This window comes from Hypanus sabinus, chromosome 2 (assembly GCF_030144855.1).
Source record: "Hypanus sabinus isolate sHypSab1 chromosome 2, sHypSab1.hap1, whole genome shotgun sequence".
Classification (NCBI taxonomy): Eukaryota; Metazoa; Chordata; class Chondrichthyes; order Myliobatiformes; family Dasyatidae; genus Hypanus; species Hypanus sabinus.
The window spans coordinates 88,859,202-88,880,145 of NC_082707.1; the positions used below are offsets into that span (position 1 = coordinate 88,859,202).

Consider the following 20,944-nt stretch of genomic DNA (forward strand, 5'->3'; position numbering starts at 1 on the left):
CTCTTCATGGGCATGGGTACACTAGATACCCTTTCGAAGTAGGTGAGGAACTCAGACCACAGATGCAAGAGGCACAAGTTGCCCTTGAAAAAGTGCAGCCATTTGGTTTGCACAGATCCTTCAGCAGTCAGCCAGGTACACCATCTGGGCCTGACTACAGAAGCAGTCACCCTCCACACAGCTGAGCTGTATTTGCACCCCATTCAAGTCAAAACCCCTATAATCTACTCCTACATTATTCAACTTTGCTTAAGTGACAAAGAAGAAAGTTTATTGATTCTATTGACAGTGCTCAATCTTCATGAATATATACCAGTGACCATTGTTGAAACATACATCCTACACATGCAGAATGGAGATGAAAACAAATACCAGCTACATTGGAACCTACAGGACAATTTATAACTGTTGGAATCAAGTAGAAAAGTAAAGAGGTACTGCTAAGATTTTCTAGGAGCTGATGTATTTTGTCATTCAAACCTTGGATCGGGAATTGGCCTATCATTCTGATTAAAATTACACAAGAGAGTTCTGAGAGTCAGAGACAGCCCAGTTGGTCAGAGACATTTTCCTCGGTTGGAAACAGCAAGAACAAGTGCAATATCCTTGAGGTGAGAAGTGGAAAACATAGAAGCATCTTCTTTACACAAAGGGGGGTTAGGCCTCACATATCTGCTACCAGGGGAAATGGTGGAAACAGACATGATAGCAATCGTTGAGAAGCTTTTAAACTGAGGCATTAACAGAGGTAATGGATGGATGAGGATCACGTGTAGACAGGTGGGATTAGTCTTAATTGGCAGGATGTTTCCCAGAGAAACATTGTGCTGAATGGCCTGTTCCTGTACTGTCCTGTACTGCGTTCCATGTTCCATGTTCAATGTTCAAATCTCAGCATTACATTAGATTCATCACTTTCTTAACTTAAATTTGCTGGACCAAATAACCACAGCATAGAAGATTGTTACTTAAATTTTCACCAGTTTATTTCTTCGAGCTCAGCTGGCGAGGGAACTTGGTCCCGACAACACGGGGGAAGCATTCTCATCCCTCTGGCGGTTCAAAAAAGTTCACTGTTCAGCTTCCAGAATTGTTACAATTTATAAGGCCATCGATACAAAAGAACAATCAGCTTGATAAACATTCCAGCCAAGTCAATGGACTATTGATACAAAAGATAGACACACCAGCAACTTTAATTAAAAAAGGAATGTCCTACATGGTTAGTTGGAGCCAAAACTTAATTACAAAGATAAGAGCATCCACCAAGTTTATGCTTTCATTAAGAAAGGAATGTTCTGTCTAATTTCCATCAGGTACCGCCTTTGGTCGAAACCAAAAGGTGTGAAAAATCAGGGGATATCTTTTGTGGATCTGTGTGAACTTTAACCCGTACCTTCCTCCAAAGAAGCAGCTGTGAGCCATTATTCAAACACGCTGCAGCCACTCACAAAATACACAGGCATAATTGGTACTTACCCCATTATTTACAGGAATCTGAGAATCCCCCAATTCCCTTAAAACTTTATCAAGTTCTGCCTCAAATGTGGCTCTTCATTAAATAGTACAAAAAGAACCTGATTTTACTCAACGTATGACTGAGACACTTGGGAATGGAAAATAATTCAGAAAGTGTTTCAGAAAAGCACTTGAGTTGGGAGTCATGTTGAGCTGTATTGAGTCTTTTTTTTTGGCAATCATACTCAACGAGGATGTGACATGAAAGATAACTTGATATATGGCAGAAAATTTCCATTCATTTCTATTGTCATGTGATTATCACATAATCTGCTGAAAGCAACAAAAATGACATTTCACAGTGCATTGTAGGTTCCCCATTCCAACGTCCATTGCCTGCTATTGTCAAATGAAGATCTCAAGAACATCTGTGTGACAGTCACTGATATACACTCATATCTGGAGCTTCTTGTGCAGTACAAAGTGAACTGAAAGCCTGTGTGTTCTCTAACTTTATGGCACTCATTGCTTTACAGTCATATCCCAGCATCCAAGAGTCAATTTGGTTTTCCCAGCGATTTCCTCAGCATCAATATTTTCCTTTGCATAGAAATAATCTCATCTTCCTTGTTAAGTCTTTTTTTTAAACTATCCTTCCTTAAATTATGTAAATTATTCAAGTGCAGTTTCCTATGTACTTGGCCATTCTCTAATAATGCAGATTCATCATTCTTCTAAATACAAAAGTATTAAACAATTTGATAAAAGTAAATGCAACAATGCAAAGTCCCTGATTACCTGAAACATTTTTTTTTCTCATTCAATATTTTTCACCTGAGAAGCTTGTCAAATGTTGCAGTTTTGTTGTTCTATGGGGAGCTGACTGTGGATCAGCTGCTTCATGGTCACTGGCAAATACTTACACATCACATAATGACTGTACATCAGTCTACTGGTCATTGACTACAGCTTGGAGGTGACCACAATCTTCAGCAGGTCATAGTCACTGCAGATCAGAAACAACATCTCCTGTTGACTAATTCATCAGCAGATCCAGGATGGAAAACTCACTACATAGTTCTTAATTAATCAAAGCTCATGGTTGATTGTCTCTTCATACCAACAGAACTATATTGACCCCTGGCCAACAACTGAAGCCGTGAATTCTTCTGTTTCCTCAGTGCCAGTACTCACTCAGACCACTTCTCCAATTTATAAAAGTGAAATAGAAGATCATGCATTGGCCCAGTTACATCACATAAAACTGGAGTTGGAAATTTGTTTTCAATTCTGATGAGTATTTCCATTGAATTATTGAATAAAAGGGTATCCATTTGTCAGAATTCCTAGTTTAATAATGAATGCACACTTGTCAATTTAATTATGTCACTCATTGTACAATATCAGGTCCAAAATGATGCTGTACTATTGCTGGATTAAATTAAGTTTTTGTATGTATTTGGACAATGCAACTGGAAGAAATGTTCCATTAATGATCCACTTCCAGCAGCAACTTTTCTTTTCTTGTGTTTATTCATGAAGTTCCAGACATGTGCTCCATACGTATTGGAAAAGACCCGTTCTATATGCTTCTTTTTCCAGGGAGCAAAGTACTTCTGCCATTCTGAATATTGGATTGGATAGAAACGTTTTGAGATCCATATAGAGATACCATTGCATTCCTTGCCAATGAAGGTGGCTAGTTTAGTAGTATTGCACCATCTCTTCAGCACACGGGTGATCAGTCGAGGACCTTGTTGACCCCAAACATGTCCAATGTAATGGGCCACAAAATCTTCCATGCAATTCCACAAAAAGGGATGATGCTTCTGATAGAAACCCATTGCTCCATTACTGAAAACGTTTGGGGTCTGTGGACAGGTAAAGTTATCGAATGGCATAGACCTCAGTGATATAATGTCAGTATCCAGGTAGATTCCTCCATATTTCCAGATCAACGCTAACCTGCAGCCATCAGCAAGTACATGAGTCCAAAACCTCTCCTTTTGTGGATTTACCTACAGTATAAATGACAAGGAAAATTTCATCTATTAACTGAGTATTTCAGTGATAATAAAGAACTGTATTTAACATCAGGAAGAGAAATATAGATGTAGAAATAATGAGAAAGGAAATTAAGATAATAGTCAACTACAAAGGGAGTTCTAGTTGGGTGTCTCACAAAGGAGGACACCAGCTCTTCTGCTGTCAAAGGCACACAGTGAAGGCATAATGAATTCTATTAATATCAGTATCAGAATCTGGTTTATTATCGGCAAGTGTTGTGAAATTTGTTAAATTACCAGCAGCCGCAATACATAATATTGAAGAAAAAATAAATCAATCAATTACAGTATATGTACATTGAATAGATTAAAAAATGTGCAAAAACAAATAATATATGTAGGACTCTCAGTACCCATAACAGTGGTGTTAACTGTTTAGGCTAACAAAATGGCTTTTCTGTAATGTGGTGATAGGTTTCTGTGTGTGGTATGTTTGGGTTATGACTGTAGATAAGGGGGGAACTAACCAATGGAGAATTGTTATGCTACCTTGTATGTGTAAGCTGAACAGAAGTTCATGGTCTTTTCCTGGAGGAGAACGAGGAGGACGGAGGTGTGAGGAGCAGACAGCGGTTCCAGGGCAATGGATACTGGATGTTGGCGGTTCAGATGGTGAACAAAGGCTTGGAAGGTCGTTGTGGATGGAACCAGAGGCCTGAGCTCCAACCTATTAAAATATTATGTGCACAAACTGATAAACTTACTTATTTGGTGCCTTTAGATTATCTGTTTCTACTAACCCATCACTAAGAGATAACTACAAAGTTGCAATTATTTACTCACTTTTGGGTGCATTGTCTGATATTTCTATTGCGAGCGTGTACTGGGGGGGCATTACTCTGTATTTACACCAAAGTATTGCACTATTGGCGGGGTGATGGCGGTTCACCCTAGGCGAATGGGGGCCAACTTGGGCTACATTTGTGGGGGTTTCTTGTCTGGGTTTGAATTTGTCACATACGGGGTAATTCGCCCCGGTTTAAACGAGGAGAGATGGACTCAGATAAGATTGAACTCTGATGTGAGATCGAGGACATACCAGTTACTCATGCCTGCGTATTAAGTGGGGTGCACATGTGTACCTCAGGCAAAGTGTTAATTCGATGTTTGAGTACGGTTAGAGGTATGTGTTAGTGCAGATTGGTGCTGACGTCTCGGTGGTGGGACTAACACCGTCTCTGTGACCTCAGTGACACAGGGCCTTGGGGCGTGCATATTGTCACAGAGGAAAGATTTGATGGGTTTGATGGGACACCTGAGGAGTTGCCAGCAACTGGGTCGGAGATTTTCGAGAGCGGGTCCTAGCGTTTTTGAAGGATGAAGGATGAGGGTGTCGTGAAACTTAGAAGAGACTCAGTGAGGGAACGGCCTGGAGTCTCTGGGAAAACATGTTCCCAGCAATGTGCCACGAGACCCCCGAGAGGAAAATACCCTATCCCAGAAGGATTGGTGGGACCCCGATCCAGTGTGTCAGTCCGGATAGAGGGAACAGATGCAAAAGCCATACTAGACACAGGGTCACAGGTCACGCTATTGTACCATTCGTTCTACGATCAGTATTTGTCACATTCACCCCTGACATCCTTGAAATTTAGGGTATCAGTGCTGGTCAGTACCCATACAATGTTTATTTGTCTGTGAGGCTGAAGTTCCTCGAGGCCGAGGTGAGAGTGTCTGAGGTTCATGAGGCCTTGGACTTGGTTGCAAGTAGGTGTGTCAGTTTTGGTAGGGACAACAAACAACACTCCTATTGTACAGAAACTCCCGGGGGCCTGCAAGGAGAAGGTGGGTGAGGACTGTTGGTGCACCCAGTGTTCCAAGCTACCTTTAAGGATGTGGCTGGTTGCCATGGGTGGGACACGGCATTGGAAAGAGGAACTGTATGGTGTGCCCAGTCGAAGCCCAGGATGGTATGGCCCAGTGAGGTAGCAAGAGTGGTGGGGATCCCCAGGTACCCCAGAGTGCCTGAGGGTGAAGCCTTTGTAGTGGACAGCCTGGAGGATCTTGAGGGGGAATCGAGATTCCCAGCTGGGGTGCTGGTGAGGCCTGAGCTACAGAAGCTCTCGGTGGTGAAGGCACGCTGGGTAGTGGTGAACATCAGGAACACCATGCAACGGGAGATCACTTTTAAACGAGGAATGCCCCTGGCGCATTTGTTCCCAGTGACGGTGATGCACAGCATCCCCGTGAGGCTCCCAGGGGGAGAACCATTGGAAAACAGGGATAAGTTGACCGCTGGGGTGTTTAAATTTTGGGCCTCGCTTGTGCGGAGGATGGTGGAGAAGATGTTGATGCTGAAAGATGTTTTTTACCAAGATGAGTTTTACGTGGGCTGTTCCAGGAGCACTCACCACACCATCCGGGTGACTCAAGACACCTCGTTTCGAGAAAGGTCACAGCAACTGGTCCCTGCCAAAGTGAACGATGTGTGGCAGCATTTGAGTTAAGCTGAAGAAAGCTGAGATAATTTCAGAGTCCCGCAGCCCTTATGTTTCCCCGATAGTCATGGCCAGGAAGAAAAATGGGAAGATTTGTATGTGTGTAGACTATAGGACCCTGAATAGACGCACCATCCCTGACCAGTATATGGTCCCCAGGGTCGAAGACGTGCTGGCCTGTCTGAGTGAGGCAAAGTGGTTCAGTGTGTTGGATTTGAGGAGTGGATATTACCAGATTCTAATGAGTGAGGTGGATAAGGAGAATGTCCTCTGAGATCTTACCAGTTCGAAAGGATGCCCCAGGGCATATCGGGGACCGCTGCCACCTTCCAGAGGGTCATGGAGAAGACCGTGGGGGATATGAACCTGCTTGAAGTGCTGATATGTTTGGACAACCTGATAATATTTGGATCCACCTTGGAAGAACACGAAGCGAGGCTAATGAAGGTGCTAATGAGCCTAATGAAAAGCCACCGGTGCTGGCTTTTGCGGAACCCCGGTTGCCCTTTGTGCTACACACCAATACTAGTCGGGAGGGGTTAGGGGCCGTCTTGTATCAGGATCAGGGTGCTGGGCTGAGGCCGGTAGCATTTGTCAGCCGGAGTTTGGCACCCTCCGAGAGGAACTACCCCAGCCACAAGTTGGAGTTTCTGGCATTGAAATGGGCAGTGGTGGATAAACTGAGTGACTATCTCTACGGGGCCAAGTTTGAGGTGTGGACGGACAACAACCTGTTTACCTACATTCTGACCTCGGCGAAACTGGACGCCACCGGTCATCGTTGGTTGGCCGCCTTGTCTGCATATGACTTTCGCCTGAAGTACCAGCCGGGGAGCCGGAATGTCGATGCAGATGCTCTGTCTTGATGGAAGCATGAGGACCTGGAGGGGGACGAGGAGTGGGAGAGTGTTCCTGCATCCGGAGTGAAGGCCATGTGTCAGTTTGCTATCACCACGCAGGCCGACGAAAAGGAGAGGCCAGAGTGTGTGGTGGTCCCATTGGGGGCGTCCGATGATGCCCTACCCCAGTTTACCGTGGCATAACCACTCTGAAGACCCCACAGCTGCCAGAGTTGAGTCCTGGGGAAATTGCAGCTGCTCAGCAAGATGACCCTGGCATTGGCGCTATTTGGGACACAGTGGGGAAGGGGGACGTGGCCCGGGTGGAGAAGACACAACACGGCTCAGTGTCTCTGCTACTGAGAGAGTGGCCTCGGTTGTGGTTGAAGAACCAAATGTTATACCGGGTAACGTCACCCCCAGACCAACCTCAGCATTGGCAGCTGGTCCTGCCTGAGAAGTATCGGAGGGTTGTGATGAGGTCACTGCATGATGACTCTGGACACTTGGGGGTGGAGAAGACCTATGGATTGCTCAAGGACCGGTTTTATTGGCCCCGAATGAGGTCAGAGGTCGACAAGTATTACAAGTCCTGCATACGTCACATACGCTGGAAGACGCTGCCTGTGCCAGCTGCTCCGTTGTCTCACTTGCAGAGTGCGGGCCTTTGGACCTGGTGTGTATGGATTTCCTGGCCATTGAACCCGATTCCAGCAACACGGCGAGTGTCCTAGTCATCACGGATCATTACACCAGGTGTGCTCAAGCACTCCCCACCAAGGATCAGAGGGCGACTACAGTGAGGAGAGTGCTATGGGAGAAGTATTTTGTGCATTACAGCCCTCCCCGACGGGTACACAGTGACCAGGGACGGGACTTCGAGAGTAAGCTCATAGATGAGTTACTGGATATGCTGGGGATTGAGAAATCGAGGACCATCCCATACCACCCGCAGGGCGACCCCCAGCCAGAGAGGTTTAATCAGACCCTGCTAGACATGCTCAGTATGCTGGAGATCAGCAAAAAGAGTCAATGGAGTCAACATATTGGACATCTGGTTCAGTTGGCTACAACTGTACACGCAATTACGCTACTGTCTACTCGCCCTATAATCTGATGTTTGGATGTGAGGCAAGGTTGCTCATTGACCTCTGTTTCGGGACGGCCATGGGGGAAGTAGCGCTGAAAGCTTACTTGAAGTATGTGGCTGATATGAAGAAGGAGATGCAAAGGGCTTATCAGTTGGCTGGGGAAGTGGCCGCCAAGCAGGATCGGGAAAATAACAAGAGGTATGACCAGAAAGTGAAGTTCTCCCAACTCTGGCCAGGAGACCGAGTCCTCATAAAGAATCTGGGATTGCCTGGGAAGTACGGGCTGGCTGATCACTGGTCAGGCACTCCCTATGTGGTGGAGAGTCAGTCGCCCAACTTACGGGTCTTCTGAGTGCGGCCTGAAGATGGGAAGGGGCCTGTTAAGATTCTCCACTGGAATCAACTGTTGCCTCTGGGGCACAAGGAACAAGAAGAGCGGGAGCCCAAGATGTCAGCTACACCTCATACCAGGACTTTGTGTCCATGCAGGGTGGAGGAAGAGCCCACACCCGGAGAGGAGGGCCCGGACCCAGCCGGAGATGGATACTGACTCAGAGGAAAATGACTCGAATGATTGGTACATGCTGCTGTTCACTGATGCCCCTGTGGTGGATGAGGAGACTTCTGGCCCTTCCCCCACTGGGATAGAGGGTGTAAAGGAGGCTAGTGATGGGCTGTCAGGAGTACCACAGGGCATTGGAGAGGAGGATGTGGGGCCTGAGCAAGAGATAGAAGGTTCTGCGGTGCAGAAGGATTCACCTCATAGTTTCCATGAGTCTTCTGTAGTGTTGGAAGTGGAGGAGGTAGAATAGGGAGTATCAGAGAAGTAGGCGCCCCCCCCAGATAAATTGGCCTATGTGGCACCCAGGGAACAGGGTGTGATCTCCACTGTTTTAGGGAGTTATGTCACTGCTTTCTGCACTTGGGTTGGGCTTTGTGTTTTGCGGGAAGGATAGGCAAATTATATCAGCGTCATAAGGGAATGACTAAATTTGATTGGGGGAGAATGTAGGACTCTCAGTACCCGTAATAGTGGTGTTAACCATTCAGGCTAACAAAATGGCTTTTCTGTAATACTGTCATGGGTTTCTGTGTCTGGTATGTTTGGGTTATGACTACCAATAAGGGGGAAAATAACCAATGGAGAATTGTTATGCTATCTTGTATGTGTGAGCTGAGCAGGAGTTCGCAGTCTTTTTCAGGAGGAGAATGAGGAGGACAGATGTGTGACAGCGGTTCTCGAGCGATGGATACTGGACGTTGATGGTTCGGACGGTGGCCGAAGGCTTGGAAGGTCATTGTGGAAGGAACTGGAGGCGTGAGCCACAAAATATTAAAATATTATGTGCACAAACTGATAAACTTACTTATTTGGTACCTTTAGATTATCTGTTTCTACTAACCCATCACTAAGAGATGACTACAAAGTTGCAACTATTTACTCGCTTTTGGGTGCATTGTCTGATCTTTGTATTGCGAGCGTGTACTGGGGGGGCATTACTCCGTATTTACACCGACGTATTGCACTATTGGTGGGGTGATGGCGGTTCACCCTTGGCGAACGGGGGCCAACTGGGGTCACGGAGGCTACATATATATATTAAAAAATGTGAGGTGGCGTTCATGGGGTCAATGTTCATTTAGGAATCACATGGCAAAGGGATAGAAGCTGTTCCTGAATCACTGAGTGTGTGCCCTTAAGCTTCTGTACCTCCTACCTGATGGTAGCAGTGAGAGAAGGGCATGCACTGCGTGCTGGGGATTCTTAATAATGGACGCTGACTCTCTGAGGCACCGCTGCTTGAAGATGTCCTAAGTACTTTGCACGCTAGTACCGAAGATGGTGCTGACTAAATTTATGACCCTCTGCAGCTTCTTTCAGTCCTGTGCAGAGGTCCCACGTTCCTTCAAGCTTCTAATGAAGTATAGTCACTGTCTTGCCTTTGTTATAGCTGCAGAGGTATGTTGAGACCAGGTTAGCACCTCAAAGATCTTGACACCCAGGAACTTGAACCTGCTCACTCTCTTCACTTCCGATCCTCTATGAGGATTGGTGTGTGCTCCTTCGTCTTACCCTTCCTGAAGTCCACAATCAGCTCTTTTGTCTTACTGACATTGAGTGCAAGGTTGTTACTGCAACACTAATCCACTAGATGGTTTATCTCGCTCATGTATGCCCTGTCATCTCCATCTGATATTCTACCAACAGTGGATGTATCATCAGCAAATTTATACATGGTATTTGAGCTATGCCTAGCCACACAGTCATGGTATAGAGAGAGTAGAACATTGGGCTAAGCACACACCGCTGAGATGCACCAGTGTTGATCATCAGCGAGGCGGAGGTACTATCACCAATCTGCACAGGTTGAGGATCCAATTTCAGAGGGAGGTAGAGAGGCCCAGGTTCTATAGCTTAGCAATCAGGATAGTGAAATTATGATGGTATTAAATGCTGAGCTATAGTCGATGAACATCATCCTGACATAGGTGTTTGTGCTATCCAAGTGGTCTAAAGCCATGTAAAGAGCCATTGAGATTGCATCTGCTGTTGACCTACTGTGGTGACAGGCAAACTGTAATGATTCCATCTCCTTGCTGAGGCAGGAGTTCAGTCTAGTCATGACCAACCTCTCAAAGAATTTCATCACAGTCGATGTGAGTGCTGCTGGATGGTAGCCATCAAGGCAGCTCACATTATTTTTCTCAGGCACTGTTATAATTGTTGCCTCTTTGAAGCAAGTGGGAACTTCCATCCTTAGTAGTGAGAGGTTGAAAATGTCCTTGAATACCACCTGTTGGTTGGCACAGGGTTTCAGAGCCTTACCTGATACTCCATTAGGACCTTCAGTAATGCAAGTGGTCACCCTCTTTAAAGACAGGGGTTAAAACTAACTCTCATATCCTAATTGGTATTTGTATGGTCTTGAATTTTTTTAACTTATATTTTTCAATATATACACAAAAAGGATGGGAGAATGTTGAGTTCTGTCAACTAGGACTATGTAAGCATTTAGTAGGGATGTGCATTTTCCCTTGTACTCATGTACACACTGGGTGAGAAAGGGGATTGTGGGATGAAAAGGTGGAGGACCTCAGGTATTGAACTGAGACACTGACAATGAAGTTGCTTAAACAAAATAAAATCATATCTTTGTTGTTCGGGAGTTAACACTGACCTTGGCATCAACAAGTTCCCTAAAATATTCACTCATTGTAACGTGCTGGAAGATATTTAAATACTAACTCTATGCTCCAGAGGACTATGCTGTGACTAACTGAAGATATTATGACTCTTTATGAAGTAGATTTGCAGTGCTTGTGTCTTGTGTGCTGTTTCTTTAAGAAGTTTTCAGAGTTGTGTGGATATGTGGGCTCCCACCGTCATCCATCATCTTTTGACTTTAGGTTTTGGACCACATGTTGGAAGTTTCATTATGGAATTACGTCGAACACCTATTACCACCAGTAATCATCTTCCATCATACAGCACCTTTGCATGTACATAGAGGAAAAGTTTCTGCACTTTGGTCATGTGAGAAGGGAAGTCATTATTTATAGAAGTTCCTTATCTACCTTCCAGGTGCTCAATTAGACCTTCAGGTCAAGCAACAAATTATCTACCAACTTTAGTGCACTGCATCAGGATTCTTGTCTTTCTACACTGGAGAATCCAAAGCCAGGTTAGGCAAGTGACTGCTGCACAGATATCTCTGCTCAGTCTTCCATTGAGACCCAAGGTGTCAAGTTTAAATTTTTAGTCACATTAATTTTCTCCACTTACTTGTCTCAAAATACACCATGTTCCTTTCCCTTTGGTGTCCATTAGCGTGTCTGCCCTGCCTCTAACATCTGTCCTGCAGTAAAATGCTCTCAGAAACAACACACTGATTAAAAAGTAAAGAACAGGCAAAGCAATGTTTCTGTTGTTTACCTTTTGATACCAGCTTTTCAATGGAGTGTCTTCGAACAGTTCAGTGAGATTCAAGGGTAGAATGGTGACATTCCTCACTGAGGAGAGCAATGGGATGACTTTGTACTCAGGCTGTGGATACTGGCTCAAGTTGCCACTGAATCCCTTCATGAAGTAATAGATTGGTTTGTCTGGGTTTCGGAGAGCAGCAGACTCCACTGAACACACCACTAATGGTGGCGGCTCTACGTTGTCAGTCGACTCCAGAAATGTAATCCCGGGATTCTGGTACAAGAATGCAAGATCAGGATCATCTTTTTCAGAACCATATCCGTTTTTTACATGCAATATTCCAAGCATGTACCTTTGAATGGAGGAATAGCCTTCTAAATCCCAGCATTTGTACAACACACCTGCAGTTGCAAATATTACGACAAAGAAATATGCTTTCTGCATGGAGATCATAATGTGGAGCTGAGATGGTTTGTCAAATGTTCCTGCAAAACAAAGATGTATGTTCTGTTTTCAATATTGACTGCATGAACTAAGACATAGTTAGATTTATAGAAAAGGAAGACAAATTAATCCTGTTATTTATGGCAGAATTTTTTCTTTAAAAAAAACACGTTTAAAAGAAACTGGCAAATTATGAATCCCCAGCATTTACTGTTCTGAAGTATTGGGATCTAGAATTAAGGTCCCAAAGACAAAGTTATCATGAAAGTTTTGAGCTGATCAGACATAGGATTTATAACATAAAAATAGACAAAGCTACAGGTCACATGCAACTGTGGAAACAGAGCGCACGATCCAGGTTGAAAACCCGTTGTCAGAAATGCACCGAGAGAAAAGTTAGTTTTATGTTTTTAGAAAGTGCAGTGATGGGATGGGTTGGACTCTGACATGGATTAGACAATGGAAATACCATTTGACAAAGAGAAACAGGATAGGGCCAAGATACTGACTCTTCCTCTCTCACTATAACTGATGCACCATCAATAACTCACACTGAGACGTAGGCGAGATATCGGCTTTTATTGACTGGAAGAAGGAACCAGGAGTGAGTGTCTATCATACAAGGTCCTGGAGAATGAGGCCGATCTTCAGGCCGCAGGTCTCCTTTATACAGGGGCCTGTGGGAGGAGCCACAGGAGCAGTCAGCAGGGGCGTGTCCCAACAGGCACATAGTTCACCACATTCACCCCCCCTTCGTTTGAAAAAGTCCTCATGTAGCGAAGGTTCTTACAAGTCAAGCCGATCAGGCGGTCGAATCTGTCGCTGCGATCTACGTAGCACCGGCTGTGACCGCATAGGTGCCGGCAACATTGGCGATTGCACAGGGGACGGGGGTTGCGCGTGTTCTTGCCCACTAGGCGCCGGTGATCCCTCATGCATGTGCGAGGCGCCTGGTATAAATGCGTACGAAACGCCCGGTATACAAGTGTCGTGAGGAGTCTGTGTAGGGCCTGGTGAGTACGGTGTCACCTCTGGTGCAGGGTTCACAGTTACCGGAGAGCCTTCAGGGTAGTGGTCTGCTGCACCTGCGGGTGCCAGGTCGCGGATGGAGACCGTGTCCTCCCGCCCATCAGGTAAGACCACGTAAGCATACTGGGGGTTCGCATGGAGAAGGTGAACCCTCTCTACCAGCGGGGAGTATTTATTGCTCCTCACATGTTTCCGGAGCAGCACTGGCCCCGGGGACGTCAGCCAAACTGGTAGGGTGGTCCCAGTGACAGACTTCCTGGGAAAAGAGAATAGGCGTTCGTGAGGGGTGGCATTGGTGGACGTACATAACAGAGAGCGGATAGAGTGCAGTGCCTCAGGGAGGACCTCCTGCCATCGAGAGACCGGCAACCCTTTGGACTTGAGGGCTAAAAGTGTGGCCTTCCACACTGTGGCATTCTCCCGCTCTACCTGGCCATTACCCCGGGGATTATAACTCGTGGTCCGACTGGTAGCAATGCCCCTAGCTAGCAAGTACTGGCGCAGCTCTTCACTCATAAAGGAGGACCCTCTATCACTGTGGATATAGCAGGGATACCCGAACAGAGTGAAGAGCTGGCGCAGGGCTTTTATGACGGACGTGGCAGTGGTGTCGGGGCAGGGGATGGCAAAGGGGAACTGTGAGAACTCGTCAATAACACTGAGAAAATAGACATTGCGGTCAGTGGAGGGAAGGGGGCCCTTAAAGTCAACACTCAGGCGTTCAAAAGGGCGGGTGGCCTTGACAAGTTGTGCCGTGTCAGGACAGTAGAAGTGCGGTTTGCACTCGGCACAAATTTGGCAGTCCCTGGTCATCGTCCTGATGTCCTCCAGGGAGTACGGCAGGTTCCGAGCTTTCACAAAATGGTAAAATCGGGTGACCCCCGGATGGCAAAGTTGAGCATGAAGGGCGTACAGCTGGTCGAGCTGTGTGCTAGCACATGTTCCCCGGGATAGGGCATCAGGGGGCTCATTGAGTCTGCCAGGCCGGTACAGGATATCATAGGTGTAGGTGGAGAGTTCTATCCTCCACCGCAAAATCTTATCATTTTTGATCTTGCCCCGCTGTTGGTTGCTGAACAGGAACGCAACCGAGCGCTGGTCGGTCAGCACAGTGAATCTTTTGCCAGCAAGATAGTGCCTCCAGTGCCTAACAGCCTCCACTATGGCCTGGGCTTCTTTCTCCACCGCGGAGTGCCGAATTTCAGAGCCTTGGAGGGTGCGAGAAAAGAATGCTACTGGTCTGCCTTCCTGATTAAGGGTAGCAGCCAGAGCGAAATCGGAGGCATCACACTCCACTTGGAAGGGAGCGGTCTCGTCCACTGCATGCATCGTAGCTTTGGCAATGTCCGCTTTAATGCAGTTGAAGGCCGCGCAGGCCTCAGCAGAGAGGGGAAACGAGGTAGACTTGACCAGGGGGCGAGCCTTGTCTGCGTAATGGGGGACCCATTGGGCGTAATAGGAAAAAAACCCCAGGCACCGTCTGAGGGCCTTGAGAGTGGTGGGAAGAGGGAGCTCTAACAGGGGGCGCATACGTTCGGGATCAGGCCCAATAACCCCGTTTTCCACGACATACCCAAGTATAGCAAGGCGGGTGGTACCAAAAACACACTTGTCCCTGTTATAAGTAAGGTTCAGAGCTGCGGCCACTTGGAGAAACCGTTGGAGGTTGGCGTCGTGATCTGGCCTGTCATGACCACAGATGGTGATGTTATCCAGATAGGGAAATGTGGCCTGCAGTTGGTACTGGTCCACCATCCGGTCCATTTCCCTCTGGAAGACAGAGACACCATTCGTGACACCGAAAGGGACGCGCAGGAAGTGATAGAGCCGGCCGCCCGCCTCGAAGGCGGTGTAGGGGCGGTCCTCTGGGCAGATGGGGAGCTGGTGATAAGCGGATTTCAGATCTATTGTCGAGTACACCTTATACTGAGCAATCTGGTTGACCATATCCGCGATGCGGGGTAGGGGGTATGCGTCAAGCTGCGTAAACCTATTGATGGTTTGACTATAGTCCACCACCATCCTATTTTTCTGCCCAGTCCGAACAACAACCACCTGGGCCCTCCAAGGGCTTGTGCTCGGCTCAATGATCCCCTCCCTGAGCAGCCGCTGCACCTCCGACCGAATGAAGGCCCGGTCCCCCGCGCTGTACCTCCTGCTTTTGGTTGCCACAGGTTTACAGTCGGGGGTCAGGTTGGCGAACAGCGGTGGGGGAGGGATCTTGAGAGTGGAGAGGCTGCAAGTGTCGGTAGCGCAGCTGTTGGCCTGGTTCTGGATGGGATGTGTGTGTCCGTGTGTGTGTGTGGTCAGTAGCGGGGTATGTGAAGAAGTCCCACAAAACTGAGGATTCTTGACAGTGAGTGGTGGGAGGGGCCCGTCGTATACCATAGTCACACTTTCGAGATGGCTCTGGAAGTCCAGCCCCAATAGCACAGGTGCACACAGATTAGGCATGACCAGCAGTTCAAAGTCCCGATATACTGTGCCTTGCACCACCAAAGTCGCTACACAACCCGCCCGGATGTCTGCGGACTGCGACCCAGAGGCCAAATGGAACCTCCGACTGACCGGCCGCGTAGCAAGTCCGCAGCGTTGCACTGTGTCCGGGTGAATAAAACTCCCAGTGCTGCCCGTGTCAAACAGGCATCCAGTCCAATGCCCCTGCACCTGGATGTCCATCATGGACCTTGCAAGCTGGTGTGGGGCACTTTGGTCGAGAGTCACAGTGGCCAGAGTTGGATCGCCGTCGGGGTACCCGGCCAGCATCCGAGGATCGGGGGCGGGGCGTGCTGACGTCGACAAAGATGGCCGCCCACATCCCGGCATGCAAGATGGCGGCCCCCACGTTTCACCCGCAGCGCTGCACTCCGCTCGAGGTTGAGACTTACAGACCTTGGCGAAGTGGCCCCGCTTTCCGCAGCTGGAGCAGGTCGCTTCTCGCGCTGGACAGCGTTGTCGAGGATGTTTCTTTTGGCCACAGAAATAACAAAGCACGAGTGGCTTACGGGCCACAGCCGTGGTCTGGGTCGGGGAGCTCGTGGAATGGCGACTGGCGGCGGCGTTGGCGAATTCGCTCCCGGGAGCCGGCGGTGGCGGGGTCTGAGGCGTCCACGAAACCGGCGGGGAATCGCGCGACTGGACAGCGTCGGCGTTATGCCGCGCAGCTTCTAGAGCGTTGGCCTTCTCTATCGCCGAGCTTAAGGTAAGATCCGAGTTCTCCAGCAGCCGCTGGCGCATGTACACTGACCTCAGTCCCGTCACAAAGGCGTCTCGCACCAGCAGCTCCGCATGCTGTTCTGCCGTGAGCGTCTTGCAGTCGCAAGCTCGGACGAGCGTCTGTAGTGCTCGGAGAAACTCAGCGCACGATTCGCCAGGCCGCTGTTGCCGGGTAGCTAAGCGATGTCTTGCGTAGACGGTGTTCACCGGCCGCAGGTACTGTCGTTTGAGGGCGTCCAGTGCCCCTTCGTAGGTCGGCAGGTCCCGGATAAAGGAGTAAACTTTGGAGGAGACCCTCGAGAGTAGGATTCTGTGCATAACGGCGGGTTCAGTCGCACGAAGCTCCGCCAAGTACGATTGGAAGCATGCAAGCCAGTGTTCAAAAGCGAGAGCTGCGTCAGGGTCTTGAGGGTCCAAATCCAACCGGTCCGGACGCAAAACGGGTTCCATGTTTTAAAACTTCCAGTCAATAAAATTGATGCACCATCAATAACTCACACTGAGACGTAGGCGAGATATCGGCTTTTATTGACTGGAAGAAGGAACCAGGAGTGAGTGTCTATCATACTAGGTCCTGGAGAATGAGGCCGATCTTCAGGCCGCAGGTCTCCTTTATACAGGGGCCTGTGGGAGGAGCCACAGGAGCAGTCAGCAGGGGCGTGTCCCAACAGGCACATAGTTCACCACAATAACCTACTCCCTCCTGAACCCGCAGCATTCCTCTCTGAAAGGTCAGTGATAATACCATTCTTTTCCTGACAATGTGCTACGGGTCTAGTTCAGTGAATTGTTTGCTAACTTGCAGAGATCAAATGTCAGTTCTCAAGCATGTCATTACAAGTCCACTGGATCATGACACAATCGTACCATCACCAATCATCAAGCAATCAATGCCCCTCTCTCTCTCTCTTGAACTCTATGTGGGTTTGAATGCATGTGTGTGTGTGTAAATACACATGCATATCACTACATTTGCAAATACCTTTGAGTCAGAGTGCTTGTGTGTGTGTGCAAGTCTATGTCTGTACGTGTCCATGTTTCTGTGTGTGTTGTGTATGTGTAGCTGTGTCCATCCTAAGATTGCAAATGTTATCTCCGATTCTGTCAGTGAATTAACCATGACAAGTGCAATGGATTTTTTCTTAACTGCTCCCGGATACCGAAAGCAACACCGGCAGAGATTTCAACAGTCATTACTTGCCATCCCCGCTTCATCTCTAACCTGCTGATCATGCTGGCAGTCCACATGCAGAGGAAATACCTTCTTATTTCAACTTTTCCAGACGACATGAAAGCCTTTGTCTTAAGGACAGCCTCTCTCACAGCTATCACTACATTGAAAATATCACCCAAAATTCCAGCTGAGTCACAGCATTAGGGACAGTTTTAATGAAGATTTGCTGCCATGATGCCACAAATGGTTGGCATGGATCTCCGTCCATTATCCCATGGGATTAAGAGGAATAGACAGAGTGGACAGTCAGTGCTTCTTCCCCAGGGCAGCACTGCTCAGTACAAGAGGACATGGCTTTAAGTTAAGGGGAGGGAAGTTCAAGGGGGATATTAGAGGAAGGTTTTTTACTCAAAGAGTGGTTGGTGTGTGGAATGCACTGCCTGAGTCAGTGGTGGAGGCAGATACACCAGTGAAGTTTAAAAGTCTACTAGACAGGTATATGAAGGAATTTGAGGTGAGGGGTTATATGGGAGGCAGAGTTTGAGGGTCAGCACCACATAGTGGGCTGAAGGGCCTATAATGTGCTGTACTATTCTATGTTCTATGTTCTATTACTAAGGGAAACATGAATACCACTCCCAACCTGCACTGGCTTGTTAACTGTGCAGAGTGTGTTTGGTGCTTGAGAGATAAAAGAGATGATGAAAATCTGAAATAAATCTTAACGTACCAGGGGAACGTGGGTCTGGCAGTACAAGTAGAGTGGAAACCAGAAATTAATGATCCAATTCAGTGAAGCATGAACATTACTTCAATAATCCTGATTGTTCTAATTTCTTTAATACTTTTAATGAGAAACATGGTGAAAGAAAACAAAACAATACCAAAGCTATGTCTGAGTCATATTAATATACTAAACAGCTTTTTCTTAATGACATGTTTTTTGTGCTTTTTGTTTTTGTGAAGTCTGGACATCAACACTCAAAACTGATATTAGAGTATTCCTGATTGTCAAAATGTTTTCTTTGCCAAGCATTGTAAAAACAGATCAGCTAATTGCTCAAACTTGAATCTATCCCCAGTTTGCTCACTGGCTGATGTTATCCGAAGAGATCAAGTTCATGAAAATTAAAACACATTTTCCCAAAATGAAAAGAAATCCCAACATAATTCAGAGAAAACATTTTAAAATTCATTGGCACCTACCAGTTTTAAGTGGGATTCACTCATGCCGCTCTGTGTGAATAAAAGGATGTTACGGGTGTTGTTTGACTTTATACCTGAAGTATAAATCTTGTTTGCATATTTGACACACCCAGTGTGCTCTGCTTGTAACTCAGGTGAGGGGAAGCCAGCTATTGGTGGAAAATGAAAAGCAGAAACAAAGCAACTCACACAAAATGCTGAAGGACTCAGCAGGTCAGGCAGTATCTATGGAAATGAATAAACAGTTGATGTTTCATCCCAAGACCCTTTCAGGACTGGCAAGACAGGGTGGAAGATAGCAGAATAAAGAGGTGTGGGAAGAAGAATGAGTCTAGCTAAAAGGTGATAGGTGAAACTGGGTCGGTAGCAAAGATAAAAGGCTGGGAAGGAAGGAATCATCAAAGCATTTATCTGAAAGACAACCTCTTTCACAAAAAGCACTGCTCTGAAAATATCACACAAAATTCCAGCTGTGCCACAGCTTAAGGGACAATTCTGCTGAAGATTTGCTGTTTTGATGCCGTTTTGATGGGTCTCCCCCCATCATGCCCAAGGCAAAACATGGGAATATGCTGGTGAGTACCTGAGTACTGCTCTCAACCTGCACTGGCAAGAAACGGCTTGTTAACTGTGCAGAGTGTGTTTGGTGCTTGAAAGGCAAAAGAGTGCAGATGATGAAAATCTGAAATAAATCTTAAAGTACCAGGGGAACATGGGTCAGTCAGTACAAGTAGAGTGGAAAAGAGAAATTAATGATCCAATTCAGTGAAGATTCATTGAAATCAGAGAAGATCAAAACTAGAGATGTTTCCAGTTGCTGAGCAGAGTGAGGGGTGCAGAGGACAAAGTGAGTGACAGTGATAAGGTTGTGGTGAACTACATATACCTGTCTGGACACGCCCCCCCCCCCTGCTGACTGCTCCTGTGGCTCCTCCCACGGACCCCTGTATAAAGGCAATTGGAGGCACTGCTCTTCCCTCAGTCTCCAGGACGTTGTGCGATGGTCTCTTGCTGCAGACAGTGCTTTCTTCCAACTAATAAAAACCTATCTCTTGCCTCACATATCTGAGAGTTATTGATGGTGCATCAAGGGTGCAGAACAACAGCGACAGAGCTACATGGACCATGGTGGTGTGAGCTGCGAGGGTGTTGGTGGCTGGTGAATCACAGTGGATCTCTGTGAGGACGTGTGAATAGAAGGAGAGGAGAGAGGATGGGGAGGGAGAAAGACAGTGCAGGAACGAGGAGACACAGAACACCACAGTTACTGGAAATCTGACAGGAAGGAGAATGTTGGAAATACCCTGTGTGTACGGCAGCAGTGTAGAGAGAGGAACCTGAGTTAATGTTATGGACTGATGACCTTTCATCAGAAATGCCCAGCTCAGCCACAACTGGAAAATTGTTCAGCTGCAAGTTTAATTCAGTGTTGCACCTTGCAGACTATAATATGATCAAACAAAGGATGGCACCAAGTTTCTGTTTTTGAACTAATTTTTTAGGACTGGAAACTACAATGTACTGAGCTGGGCACAGTTGGGGAGTCATGATGCTGTGGAGGAAAGATCTCAAGAAATGAGATCAGTGAACACGGCCAAATGTTTGTGTCGGGTAGTGGCCCAGGGGAGGTGTGTGGTGAATTCTAACAGCTACCGATCAGCTTCTGTAAATTCAATGTTATCAAAAGTGCAAAAAGACCAGTAGAATTGATGATGAATTTGGGATTGGTCTTGTGCATCTTAGTTTCATCTTTTGAAGCTCACCATCAGCTCAGCCCTCGTCCTCTGAGTGGAAATGTTACTCCACTCAATGGTTAACATTGAATATTGAGAAGGTTTAGTCAGAGAGAGTAACTATTTCACATTGGTAGTCAGTATTAAATAGATCTATAAAGAATAAGAGACCAGAAGGAATGGAATGAAGGTTCTGGAGGAAGGAAAAATTGTATACAGAATATACTGATGGCAAAGGAAGTAGGTGTGGAGTTGGGTACAGAGGGAGAAGAACTCAACACCACGTAAGTCTTGGAATTTATTGATATGAGGAGCTTTGGAAAAT

General features: G+C 46.8%; 1 protein-coding gene across 1 annotated transcript; it reads right to left on the reverse strand.

Moving 5' to 3' along the window:
• Positions 1-2,894: 2,894 nt before the first annotated feature.
• Positions 2,895-18,900, reverse strand: LOC132405204 (alpha-1,4-N-acetylglucosaminyltransferase-like). The gene is made up of 3 exons (XM_059989898.1): positions 18,887-18,900; positions 11,827-12,302; positions 2,895-3,476 (listed from the first exon to the last, which is right to left on the reverse strand). Exons 2-3 carry the CDS (start codon positions 12,268-12,270, stop codon positions 2,895-2,897), a joined length of 1,026 nt encoding a protein of 341 aa, XP_059845881.1. The 5' UTR covers positions 12,271-12,302; positions 18,887-18,900.
• Positions 18,901-20,944: the final 2,044 nt, after the last annotated feature.